The 14,029-nt window shown below is 42.2% G+C and overlaps 1 protein-coding gene across 1 annotated transcript in view; it reads right to left on the reverse strand.

Annotated features, from left to right (window-relative positions):
* Window positions 1–548: 548 nt before the first annotated feature.
* The window catches only part of RPAP1 (RNA polymerase II associated protein 1), a 43,555-nt gene continuing 30,074 nt past the window's right edge, over window positions 549–14,029 (reverse strand). The window contains 16 exon segments of the mRNA XM_030452356.1: window positions 549–1,175; window positions 1,954–2,010; window positions 2,382–2,558; window positions 4,453–4,685; window positions 4,688–4,745; window positions 4,747–4,887; window positions 4,889–4,932; window positions 4,935–5,085; window positions 5,087–5,267; window positions 6,503–6,645; window positions 7,079–7,228; window positions 8,129–8,324; window positions 10,121–10,230; window positions 12,103–12,304; window positions 12,966–13,145; window positions 13,577–13,734. Coding sequence (XP_030308216.1) covers window positions 1,020–1,175; window positions 1,954–2,010; window positions 2,382–2,558; window positions 4,453–4,685; window positions 4,688–4,745; window positions 4,747–4,887; window positions 4,889–4,932; window positions 4,935–5,085; window positions 5,087–5,267; window positions 6,503–6,645; window positions 7,079–7,228; window positions 8,129–8,324; window positions 10,121–10,230; window positions 12,103–12,304; window positions 12,966–13,145; window positions 13,577–13,734 — 2,337 coding nt within the window. The 3' untranslated portion in view covers window positions 549–1,019.

Below are 14,029 nucleotides of genomic sequence, written 5' to 3' on the forward strand. Positions count from 1 at the left end.
GATCTGCAAAAATTATTCAATAAAGATGAAATATCCAGTGAAAATCCCACCTAGAGTAAATTCTGGACTTGACCTGGCACTTGTTTTGAGCCTTTTAGGGCACTATAGCCAATATGCTTGAGACTGTAACACTGAATTTGGATTAAATTATGAATTTTTAAAATTAGATTTAGTTTAGGAACTCCACTTTAAAATTTAAATTAGATTCCCCTCCTCATATGGCTACCAATCCATGTTCTAGTTAAACAAGGAAACACTTTTTTCTTTCTTCTCTCATGGGGAGTGGTTACTTCCAAGTATCCTGCCCTGCAAAGAAAATATTTTTAGTTTTATACATGTAAACAAATTCAGGGAGAAAAGAAAGCAATGTAGTGACTATCCAAAAGACAGCCAAGGGAGGATATTTAGTGTTTGTACGACAGCACTAGGAACTAGTATTTCTTAGAGGTCTGACAAAATATTTCTGTGTGCACTGAACACTTTCCTTGAGAACTGCTTGTTTATATATATATATATATAAAATGCAAACAAACAAGCCTCAGGATCAACTTTTCCCTGCTGGATTTGTCATTTTATTTTATTTAAAACTCAGGGTACAAAAAAAAAAAAAAAAAAAAGAGTAGGGGAAAGATCTGGAAAAGACAGACATCAACAGTCTCAGGCCTGACTGGACAAAACTGCTTCTCCCCTTCCTTCAGTCTATCAACAGTCCAGTCAACAGTCCAGTGCCTCTCAGACACATCCTCACCTCCTCTGGGGAGAAGCAGAACAATCTGAAAAAGAATGGAGGTAAAAAATGCTCCAGCATTCACCGTGGAGAGGCCACACACACCTATTGCCATTTCTCGAGAAGATGAGTATTGCTCTGCAGGGCTGGGATTATTCTCCTAGTGCTTCACTTTGTGAAGTCACCAAGTGTCCAGGTAAGACTGAAACTGTCTGAAGTGCATATTGTTTCACAAGTGGAGCAAAAACTGAGCTCTTCTTCCCCTTGGCCCTCTTCTTGCACAAGTGTTTTGCTATGAGACCAGCACTGGGGTACTCTCCTTATTCTCCTTCTGTGTCACCAGCTGCAGATACTTCAGTCTCATGGGAGGGAGCTGCTCATAAAGATCAAATCCCAAAGGGCTCTCTGCATTCAACAGCCTGTAGTACAGCAGGTGCTTTTTCAAAGTCTGAAGAAAGAAACAGCAGCCATTAAACATGTCTGAAAAGATTCCAATCTTTCCCACCCTATCTCAAACACAATTATCACCTATAAATATTACAATATAATATCATGATAAACATTTGTCAAGTAGTAAAATTCCACCATGCCAAACTTGTTTAACTGTATCATCTTCAACAGAAGAGCTAAGAAAAGGTGAATTTCTTCCAAGAAAACTCACTTTTGATTTGCATAAGATTTCCACTGTTTTTTTAACAACTCCTCACAATGACTTCTTGCCAGAAGTCCAAATGGGGTTTTGAGAGAGATCTAAGTATACACCCTGGACACTAAGCATAAAGGGCCAAATGATCCATTTCTGTCATGCTTTGACAAGCTCCCTGAGAAAATGAGAAACCTTGTACCTATTTTGTTCTTTCTGGGCGAAGGACCCAAATTTGAGTTAAGGGAGATCACTGCTGGCCACCTGTTCATATTTATGCTATAATTATCCCTCTAGGACCTCTCACTATCCAGATAAAATGGTCCTTGATGAAGAGGCAAGGAAACAAAGTACAGGACATTAATCTGGGTTTCAATGATCCAGTGCTTTGAGTTCAATTCCTACAAGACCTGGATAACATTTTATAGCCACTGCAGGTCAAAATCAGTCATTCTCAAATTAGCAAGGCAGTTGCAAGACAAATGAGCAAGACAAATTTTAAAAGCCAAAGGTAAATCTGTCAGAGTACTGTGTTGGATAAACTGAAGTCCCTGTGGCAAAGACTGAACCTCACAGCTCCTACCTCATCCACCAAGAGCCACGTCTTCCGCAGCATGCTTTTTCGGGCAGCATCAGTCTCCTAGGAACAAAACAGATACTTTGCTTAACATGGTGTGATGCTGTCAGGCCCAGACAGATGATAAATCTACCACAAAGTGCCAGATCAGCTCCCTCATCCTCTTGGCTTCTGCCATACCATAGCCCGTGTAGCTGCTGGCTTCAAAGGTTTATGTAGGATTGGCTACCATTAATGCAAGTGCTTTAGGATATAATTAACAAGACCACCTGTCTGCAACTCACAAACAGCTGATCAGTCCTCAGTGCACTTGCTTACAATCTGTGTTTTCAGACCCAGTGTCAGGGATTCACCACAAGCCACACCACCCCCTTGAGAACAATGATGCAAAATCCTAAGCTTCCAGCCCTAAGGCTCTGCACTCCATTACTTACCTGTGCTGTGCTGTCTTGAGAAAAAATAAAGCTGTTCACATGAGCCACAGCCACCACATACAGAACAGGGCACCAGGTGGGGCACAGAGCACCAGTGACCAGTGTTCGGAAGTAGAGCCGCAGGAGGTTCAGGTTGTCCTCAGGAGGGGACGTGTATCGCTCGAGGGGCACAGGGAACTGCAACAAACGCACCAGATGCAACATGGCAATTTTGGTTAGGGTCTAATTAGTGAGGGAAAGTTCTTGACTTTAGGGTCCCCTTCCCCAGTTGTTTGTGCTTGCACAATGAACCTCAGTGGCACAACCCCATTTGAAGCAAAGCTGCTGCTGCTCACGCTGATACGGCGTGGATTTGACAAAGCATCCTCAGGAACTCTTGAGCTTTATGGAGAGATGCTTTACTGCAACTGTTGTTGCTTTTTGGCACACGTAAAGAGAGTGGTTTCAAAGTGAGAAGACAGTGTCTTCAACAGCACTAATGTACTAGAGAAATTTACACTGACCTATGCATTTACCCAGAAAAGGAAAGCAAAAAAAAAATACGTGTTAACAGCGTTGATAAGTGAAGTTTCTAAACACTTTCTGACTTCACTGTCTAGCCTTGAAAAAACAGGTTAGAAAAGCTCTTAGTAACAACATGGTTTGGTTTGCTTCTCCCCTCTCCAGAAATCCATTTTTTTATTTTTCAATTTTGAGATCAGTTCTCTAGGGCTAAAATTACGTATTTCGCTTTTGTTTTCAAGCAACATGGCAAGGAAAACATTGTTCAAAGCATTTGGCATTAAAAAAATTCTTAGCACATGAAGAACAAAAATTGGTTTGCAGTGTTCTCCATTGTAAGATCCCACAATGTTCTGACAGAACAGAGGGATCATGACCAACATAAAGCCTATGACATAGAATCAAGGCTTTAATCTGGAATATGGTGTTCAGCCCTGTTGCTGCATACATTTGTAGAACTGAAACTGGATTAGGCAGGGAAGGGTCTACTGGGAACATCAAGAGAACAAACTGCTCACCATAAGAAGCAGCCCACAATATATTGGCTCACCTGACTTAAGACACAAAGGTTCCATCTGGCCATAATGACACAGAACTACTGGCCACAGGGCTACTACATCCAGAGAAGAAGTGCAGTAATGCACAGAATGCAAAGCACTGGTCTCACATAAACAGTTGTTTGGAAAACAAATTTTGAAACATTATCTTTCTATTAGCCAACATCTTAGCAAGGTCAGGTATTGTCTGTCAACTGGCAGAAATTAAAGCCAGCTAAATCCCAACTCTTGTGCCCTGTTCACTCAAAAGAGATGCAGTCCTGCACTTGAAGAGAAAAAATTTATCACTGAATTACCCAGGAAAGCACAACTCCAGCATAACTAAATGTGAAACATGGCTGAGAGGAAAAATTACTGTTAGACTGTGCATTGGGCAAAATCACCCTCACCAAGATAAGAAAATACTTATTTAAGGGAAAGGTAATTGCTGGCAGAAGCACATAGGGTGCAGACTAGCCCTTCATACACACAGGCCATAAATTAGAAGGAGTTTCTCCAGTCATTAGGCTAAGCAGGGTGTGGGACAGTTTCTAATGGAGACTGAACGTTCTCACAAGTCTTGTCCTTGATATCAAGGGTTCAAGGGTTGGAATTGATGATCTCTGAGGTCCCTTCCAACCCAGCCAATTCTATGATTCTATGATTCTATATATACATACACTACCTGCTCTCAAAGAAAGTTTCACAAGTTTCTGAAAATGAGTATGTGACAAAGGCTTGCACCTACAGGGACTGGACCCTGCTCTTCAGACTTACAAAAGAGAACAACAAAAAAACCCATACACAGCCCTAAATCAAGAGAACATTGCTCTCCATTGCTATTCTATTTTACATTCCATCCATCAGACTTCCTTCAGGGAGAGTGCAAAGCTTCTAAGCAAAGAAGTATGATTATTCTACTGGGCAAGATGGGATGAGGAAGGAGGAGAAAGCACTGGAATGTTGGAAACACAATGGCATGAGCTCAGTAACCACAAATATGCAGTGACAGGCAGCTCATAAGGCAGTATCACCTGCTGGAGTGGGCCACTCCCAGTGTCCGCAGGACACTCATGTGCTTCCCCAAAAACGGACAGGCGCAGATGGACACTGAAACGCTTCTGCAGAGGTAGAAGAACAAAGATTCCAAAGAGTGGATCTCCAAAGGAGACACCTTCAAACTGCTCCAAGAGGCTTATATAAAGATCGTGGAAAGGATGCCCAAAACCAGGGAGAGGAGCATCCAAGTTCAGGGAGTCCAATGCCTTGGTTGGCAATACACAGAGAGAAGAGCAGCCGTGTAGCGGTGGATTGGAGCTTCTAGAAAGGAGGTCACTGCCTGTGAGGAAGACACACATGAGTCGTGCAAGCTTGGCAGCAGTAGGGATGCTCTGAAGGGTTTGAGCACGCCAAGTCTCCAGCAACAAGACCCACTGGAGGTTCAAGGTCACAGTGTTGACGAGATCAAGCCGGGAGAGAGTTGAGGACAGCCCCGCATATCTCCGCATTAGTCACTTGTTGTAGAGGCTGATAAGTGGAAAGAATGGCCAGTCTGAAGGCAGGATGGGCCCTTTGGCCTCAGGAAGCAGCATTGACTGGATGAGGTAATTCCGTCCTGGTAGGGATGCTTGTGAACGTGCCAGGGTTGGCTGCAAGTGGACGAAGTTGAGAAAGGTAGCAGGAGCGGATGGAAGGCAGATTCTGGTAGGATTCTCCTAGCAGGGCACCACGAGTAGCTTTTTCAAAAGATGCTGCTGCAGAACCAGGCTGTAACAGTTTGTCACCGGTACCCAGGTGCAGGAATATCGGAGAAGTCAAGCTGCCTTCAGGCCCTCCAGCTTTCCCTTCCCTGTAAGAGAAAGGCAAACATCAGCTGAAAAAAAACAAACAAAAAACAAAAACAGAACACCAAACAAATGGAAACACCATAGAAATTAATCCCTATAATCTTCCTGGATAAGGAAGAGTAGCACATGCACAGCACTCACAAAACTTAAGGTATCATAAGCTGAATTCTGGATTAAGTGCCTTTAAAGCATCAGCTTATTTACAGGAAAATCACAGAGCTAGATTTGAAGTTAGCAAACAACCAAGGCTTTGCCATGAAAAACCTCCACACAGTGCCAGCGTTGGTGTGGAGGCTTCAACCCCTTGTCCAGAGAAGCAATCTACTTAGCAACACACCAGTCAGGGAGTTGGGATGAAAATACAGGTAGGATACAAGGACTCCATGGATCAGTGAAAGAGTTCTCAAAATAGCAGCTTGGAAGCTGGCAGTGGTAAGGTCAGGGGAATCATACAGATTGGTAATCAGAAGCCTGGAGGGGGTGTGGGTGTATGTTTATCAAATCCATGTGCCAAATTCTCACAAAATGGTAGCTCTGTATTTTTAATAAAAAAACCAAAACAAAACAAAAACAAACAAAAAAAAACCCCACCCACCAAAAAGCAACTCTATTCACAAACTATCTTACTTTCTGGAAAACTGTCACTATCTCCTTGCAGCCACCTTGGTCCAATCCTTACGAGGGGATGCACCATGGTTAATTTTCAAAGAGATTGTTGATGAACAAGGACAACTCTGCTCCCAATTTTCTTGGGCCAAACATTAGAGGCTTTCAACTTGAAAATGTTCATTATTTGGTTACAATGTCAAAGTGGACAGAACAGTCACAGGGTGTCAATTCATAAACAGCAAAATAAATTTGGTGCCTAAGGAAGCAGACAGTGGGGCCTAAGAGGGATCAGTTCTAATCAGTAATCACAGGACTCTTGCCACAGAGGAGAGCAAATGAATATGGTCTCATTTCTCAACACCTGGCACTCTGGAGAAGTAATCTGCCAGCCCACACTGCTGGGCTGATTAAGAGAGGGCCTCCATGACTGGAGGAATATGCCAATGAGTATCTAAAATTTGAATACAGGCCCTACACTAAAGGCCAAGAAGTATGACAAAACTGCAGTGCAATCATGTGCTTTTTCAATTTTCCCAGGTTTTCCCATGTACCAGCCTACAGAAAAGTAGCCTGGAGGAAAAAAGTGCAAGGAAAGGAAAAGGAAAAAGGAAAAAAATGCAAATCTTACGGAAGAAATTCTGGATTAAAGGCAAGATCCACGAGGACCTCATAAGCCAGATGCTCACTCCCTGGCAACAACCAGCTTAGCAATGCCATGGCAACAGAGTGATGGAGTGAGGCATGCTGGGTGTAATCCGGACAAGTGCCTGCCTGTACAGAAAACAAAACAACAGATAAAAACACTGTATCATTTGTCAAAAAGGCTATCAACAAGGACAGGAGGGTCAACCAAGACATAGAACCCTCTGGAAAGTGAGAGACTGAGGCAGACTGCAAATACTGTCAGCATTCATACTAAGCAGTTCCTGCTTGTCCTGATTGTCTCAGACAGTCAGACATCTGCTTTAGCAGCACACTTGCAAACTTTGTTCTCATTTTAGCCAGAGAAATAGAATTTTGTGACCCGAAGTATTTTGGATCTAACTCCACACACCAGTAACTGTAAAGATTTTCTTTGCTAATAGGGCACAAAAATCAGACTCATGAAAAGTCACCTGACCTAAATGAGATACAAGAATGGATGCAAAACCAGTTGCAAAGGCAATTCCTTGGGTGAAAGGAATGAGAGGATTAACAACAATACCATTTTCTGAGCCAATGCCAACACAAAATACTGCAGATGGTATTCATGGCGTAGGATCCAAGCAGATGAGGGAGTTACAGAGGGAGGTCCAGTCTTCAAGCTTTGATGCAGATAATCCTTCAAGCCTCTGAAGCCCAGCACAGAGCTGTACTATAAAGGAAGCACAAGTGGAGACAAATATAATTAACACAATTTGTGTTTGGTGGAAAGGAAAACATGGCCCTCTACAAGGCCTAGCCTTACCTTCTCATATGAGAATTCCTGGTTACTCCAAAAGGGTATGTGACAATAGCCTGATAAATATCTGCTTTCCTGCCTCAGGGCTCACCTGCATCTGTCATGACCATCGCTACTGCAGGTAATCAATAGTCACTATCTACATTCTCCATAAAGCTGTGTAAGGCAGAAGTCTGGAAAGTGGCTTAAGATGTTTTTCTCTCATTTGTCCAGATATTCCTATTCAGCAAATTCAACATAAGGTGACAAAGTAAGGCTTTGAGAAAGCTTATGCCAAGTACTCCATTTCTCCAGGATTCTGCTATTTCCTCTTCAGACTCTGCAATCTTCCCTGACATGCTAAAATTCTAAAAATTCAGAACAACCAGAAGCAAGAAGAAACCTCTTCAGCCCCTGTAGCACTCATTCTCTTGGTTGATTTTACTCCATTTTTCCTTGTTACATATACTTGAACATTTTTTCCTCCTCTGACATTATTTTGCTTAGCCAAACAACAATTATTTAACCCTTCTCAACAATCTTCATAAATCCATTCTTTAAGCTTCACCACCATTCATCAACTGTTCTATAAATCTAGCTTCCCAGAGGCAACTGGATATTGGAATTCAAAGACAGACAATATTTTTCAGATGTCTCACAGGTTCTGAAAATGGGAATGTTTCTCTCTGTTGTACTTTGATATTTTTTAAATAAAAATACACATTTCCCTGTTAACAATCCTCCTAACATCACTCTTAAACCTGGGAAGATACAAATATTAACCTCTCTCATCATCATTCACCTAGACCTTACAGACAAAAAGTTTATTCTCACCTTGCTGGTCAGGCCTTTGTGAATGTGAGTGATGCTGTTGATGAGAAACAGGAGGGCAGTGAGGAAGGGGAAAGGTGACTTGGAGCCAAGTAGGCTCAGTGGAGGTTTGCCCCCAGTGCAACCCAGAGATGCAATGCTGGTGACAGATTCTGGTGCTGGGGAACAGGACAGAGGGTTGCACAAAGCAGAACATGGCCTGTGTGAAGAGATAAAGGGAGAGGAGTCAGGTCAGCAGCACTCATCCTGCTAAAGAATTATCTTGTAGGAATGTTATTGAGCTGTGCCACACAGTGCAGTAAAATGAAAGCCCCAAAGACCAAGGAAAAATGCAAGATCACAGCTCATCAAGTAAGCACTATTGACATAGAAGCCAACTCCTGTGAACTACCCTGAATTCTGAGCTCCAGGTAAATTGTTCATGATGTGCAGAAAAACTGATGCAGTGACACATCTCTGGTGTCAAACATTTGAAAGAACTGGGCCATTGATTAAAAAAACTGCTCATTTCCCATACACAAACTGGGCTAATAAAGCTGCCCACCCACTCAAGATATTTCAATAATAAGCTGTCAAGCAAAGCCAAAAAGCCAGATTATATCTAAAACTGACATTGCACAAATGCTGCCCTTTATATATTAATGAAACACATATTTTTCAAGTCTGTTCTGAAAGAATCCAGGTTTAATGCCTGTGAACATGACTGTGCATACTGCCCTTGGTGTGTGGCTCTTCCCCCACTCTCCAGTTTTTCATACCAGCAGTGCCCACACTAAATGTACCACATCTGCACATTCAAGACCACTATGATCAACACTGACCCACAAAAATGTTGCTCAACAGTAATGGGGCAACAGGGAAAATCATCTCAAAGATCCATTATTGTTACTCTGTGACAGAGAAATAATTCTTTAAAAGTGTTGGACTTCTTTCCACTGGCATTACCATGTAGGAGATGTGTGGGGCTCTGAACTCCTGATCCTAATCTGCCCAGAACATCTAGACAAGATTGTCAAGATATTAGGCAAAGACTACTGACTCTTCATTTTTACTAACCAGTAAAAAATAGCCCAGGAGAATTCTTGCTGATCAAACCCAGTTTTCAGCTGTTGAGGACAGGCAGGAAGAAGCCTAGAGTCCCATTCTGTTGGCAGCTTTGGTGCTAAGAGCTCCAGACCCCAGTTCTCAGTCATAAAAGAACATGGGCCAAAATGGTGACCAACCAAACAGCACTTAGACCCAAAAGATTTTAAGGGTCTGCATATCAGATGTTTGCAGAAGCAGCAGGATGTCTCCATGACTACAAATCAGGCACTCCAGTTTCCCTCTCTCCAGAGTACTGCTCACAGGCTGGTAGGGGGACTCCCTCTATAGCAGAAAGAGAGAGTATCTGCAGTACTGAATAGTTCAGTTCCTAGAGCTAGAGACAAAGCTTATGTTATTCAAATGTATGAAAGAACAGTTTGGTATCTGGCCTTTCACTTTCCTGCAGGGGTTTTCAAAGCCCTAGTGAAGCTCTGCAGGAGTCTGAAGATGAAAGCCTAGTTTAAATTATTTTTTATAAGCAGCATCACACAGAGCACATGAACAGTACATGCACACCCTCACCTCCCTGGTGTTAGAGGGATTCAAATTGCTGTTAATTTTTTTTTTTTTAAACACAGGAAACCAAAGAAGGACCAAAGCCAAGACTGACTAAAATCTGAAAGTCATATCAAAAACACAGATAGATGGAAGGGCAGAGTTGCAGACCATGAAGCAGCATCAGTAGGAAGGGAGGAACCAAACCTCTAAAGCAATCATTCTATTTGCTGTGAGGGGAGGGAGGACAAAGCAGGGTGTAGAAAAAGTCCCATTGCTCTCTAATTCATACATACAGGGTACATCTGTACAGAGAAGAGGAATGTGACAAGGAAAACTGCCACACAATACAATATAGAAATAAAGCTCCCTTAGCTTTTGGCAAAAAAAGCATCACAGCAGCGATGATTTTACCTGAGTAAGTCCCACATGCTGTGTACGGCTGGCTGGCTGAGAAGGGGCTGCAACACCTCAGATGACAAATGTTCCAGTTCCTCTAAGCAGTCAACTGGATTGACAGATGGCTGCAAGAAAGATGGAGAAAGACAGAAAGAGGTGGTGAATGAATGAGTTCCAGTGAGGGCAATCTAGGTTGATTTAATTACTTTCTCTGTGTTTATTATCTTTTTACTGGATCATATCATCTGCATAGTTGCAGTACTCTACATATGAGCTGGTCTCACTACTGGTAGTGTGGAAGCTCAGAGCTGGCACCTCCAGATGTTCTCACACTCCCAGAGAGTGTGAGAATCTTCTCACAGAGATTTCTGAGTTGGCTGCAAGTTAAGGCATAGGATCTTTGGAATCAAGAATCTCTAAATCTTCCCCTAAGAAAACTTCCCCTCAGTGGCTAAACTCCTCTTCCCATTTCATATACACGTTGATCTTTCCATTCAACTTGAAGATGACACAAAGGTGATCAGACATACTTTGAGAAAGCAAAGGGGCACTAAGAGGGTCTCAAAAGATTTTTTTAAAAAATCAGCTGTTTGAAGTGTGATTGGCCTACCCATCCAAGCATGACTATGGATGAATACTGACAGTGGAGGATCAGTGGCCTTTAGAGGACCCTCCAAATCCTTCTGGCCCTAGTAAGCAATATTCCAAGTTGAAGAAACATGCTGGAAAATTCTTATGTTCTTTCCCTTCATTAGGACGTTGCTTTAGGATACAGATATACTCATTCATACAACATAAAATTTAATCTTCCCCCAGCTGAGATCCCCCTCCAGAAATGAGTACAATCTATATGAAGATGTTGACCTTAGTTGTTAGTAGTCAAACAAAAATATTCCAAGATCCCAGTATATACTAATCTAGTTGCTATACAAGATAATTTTTTCTTTTTGCACTAATCCATTCAAATATGCTACATGCAATTTTTTTTAACCACAGATAAATGACTGATAAATGTAGATTTTAAAAAAAATCTTATTTTGACAGCCTCTTTTCTGGGATATCTATAAAGGTTGAAAAGAAATATTAGACTCCTGGTTATCCTGGTCTTCTAATGTTCAGGACCTAAAGAACACTTGTGAAGAGCACTACTAAACTTCAGGGCACTGAAGACATCTTTGAAAGATACTTCTGTTTTCTACCCCAGCCACAACTCAAACTCATTTGCTGGGAGCAATTTTCAGAGGAGTTGTAGAAGTGTGGATAAGTACAGCCATTAAATTCCCCCTATAGGTTGAAGACAGCTCCTCTAGGTCAGAACTCAGGCATGTCAGTTGGGGAGTATAGAGAAACCTTGCATTTTTCTTTAGAACATGAATCTTGAAGGTAGTTATAGTGAGAGACATTCATCTTCAACATCATCACACATATGTGTCACCTTCAAAACACTCACTTTAAAAAATGGTTGCATACTAAAACTGTAACTGGGTTGCAGAATTTGACTCTGAGTGTCAGTGGGGAAGCAAATAAGTTTATTGCTTACTATCCAAAGTTCATGGCATCACCCTCAAAACTCCATCTTCCAACCAGATTACTGCCATGTATCTGCCCACATGCAAGCTCTCAGAAGACTGCAGCAAATGCAAAAATGTGCAACTTGATTTAGCCCAAAAGGAGAAAGGACTGCCAAAGTAAACTACACTAGATTTGTTTCATACTCTGGATCTCTGCAGTAAATCAGAACAGTCACAGCACTACCATACACCTTGATTGTGACTCTAAACCCAAAGGAAGGAAGAATGACAGTGATGTTTGGCATGGCTAATGGTGCCCCTGAATGCCATGTATCCTAGATTTGAGCTGAGATAAACAAAATCTAGCTCTCAGCTAGATACCTCAATATCTGTCTTTTTCAGTATTGCCTGTAAGTTCCAGTTTTCAAAGATAATACACAAGCTGATGCTGGTGAGATGAAAAGCCACTGTATTTTCAGGCCTTACCTGTTGGCTGCAAGCATTGTAATAAACTCCCAGGTAGATCAGATAAGTTGTGGTCAGAGGTTGGAGAATTTGCCAAGTTTCTGTCTGGGATACGTCCTGAAGGAATTTTTTCAGACTGGTGTCAAGGAAGGGCTGCAAGCCTGACACTTGATTCCATGCCAGTGGAGGAGGAGGAATCTGTTCATTATCATCTGAGGTATTACTGAAACACAATAAAGAATGACACAGGATAGTGAATATGCCTCAGAAATAATTGTCTCTCTAAATCATCATATTTAATAGCAAGATTTCCACTTGCATGTAATCTGGGAGGTGATACCCAATAACGGCCACTAGGGGAAAAAATCTTTGCATTCTTACAGCCCAGACCAAATCAATTTAGGCAGAAAGGATGAATGCAGAATCTACTCATGAAAGCTGAAGTTTCTTCACCTGCACTACTCTGTCCTTGAGCTATGCTGTAGTTTTACAGGATGCACCACCAGAGCATCCAGCTTTAATTAAAGAGTTTCTTGCTTCCCACCAGAAAAAGTACCTCTGTCTTCAGCAAATCCTACGGCTTCCATGTCCATCAAAAGCAACCTCTTAATCCTGATCCATATTGGTCTCTGCAGAGAGATTCTTTCCTCCAAACCTCAGTAAGGTTATTTTCTTTTCCCTAAGAGAAGGCCAAAGGAACCTCCTTGCTGAAAAGTAGTGCTAACATTGCCCTTCTGCCCCTCTGTGTCAGAGGGAATACACCCAAAACAAACCACCCAAAACAAAGGAAAAAAGAAGGTGACAGCCAGGTTTCCAAACCAAAGAAAGAGAAGAGAGGATGCCAACTACTCAGATCCATAGAACTGGTGAGAGAGAAGGCTTACCTGCTCAGCTTGGCCTGCAGCTCTGCCACGTAGCCTCCTGTTTGTGTCATGTGTGTCAGCAGAGTAACCACTGCTGTAGCTCGCTGGACAGACAGCTCAACCATGGGGCTCTTTGCATAGCAAGCACAAAGCAATTCAGGCAGGGACTGCAGGATCCTCACCAGCACAGGGTAGAGATCCCTATGGTATGAATCACAAAACAGATGATGGAAAGGGCCTCTGGATACAATTTTAGTTCAACTCCCTGCCCAAGCACCGGATTCAGTCCTAGGTGTGCTGTGAACTATTGGTCTTAACATCACACAAGTACAGATTATTCATGCCTTCAGGGGGAGAAAATACAGCCTTAAAAAGTTAAGGTCCCACAGTAGACAGAACAAATAAATAGCAGTGCTTAAACACAGAACATAAGGAACAACAAGAAAAAAAGACAACACTCACACAAAAGTCTTTAGTAACCGAGTTTTACTGCAAGAAGACAGAAAAAAGGAGAAAAAACTCCCCGAAAGGAGTAAAGACTGAGCCTGGAGATCCCTGTGCTTGCCCTTCTGGAACAGGATGTCCATTTTCTCTGTTGCCCTCCACCCCAGCTCTCCAGCTTTGGACTTTACCTGTAGAGATCACAGGCCTGGCCATAGCCAGCTGCCACAGCCCAGAGCCGGAAGGCTTCGGTGCTCAGCCTGATGGCTTCTTCCCTTGGCAGGAGCAAATCCTCTGGATCTTCAGCCACAAACCGACTTATCCGACTTTTCATATCAAATTTGTGAAGCTGTAAAACAAACACAGAAGAATGAACAAAAAGAAAAAACCAAGACAAAGGGACAAGACAATAATTATGTGCATTGTTAACTCACTACTCCAGACACACCAAAACAGCTGGTGACTTCAGTTCAGCTCATTCTAAACTCTTCTTACACTGGTGAAATCTGTCATTATCTTGTGTTATCTTAAAGGACCAACAGACGGTCAATAGCTATTAAAAGAGAAATACTCCTGGAAGGGATGCCTAGGTGTTAATCCATTCCTAAACTGAATTACCTACACCTAAATCATTCCTAATGGAG

The sequence above is a fragment of the Calypte anna genome, chromosome 5A (assembly GCF_003957555.1).
Source record: "Calypte anna isolate BGI_N300 chromosome 5A, bCalAnn1_v1.p, whole genome shotgun sequence".
Taxonomy (NCBI): domain Eukaryota; kingdom Metazoa; phylum Chordata; class Aves; order Apodiformes; family Trochilidae; genus Calypte; species Calypte anna.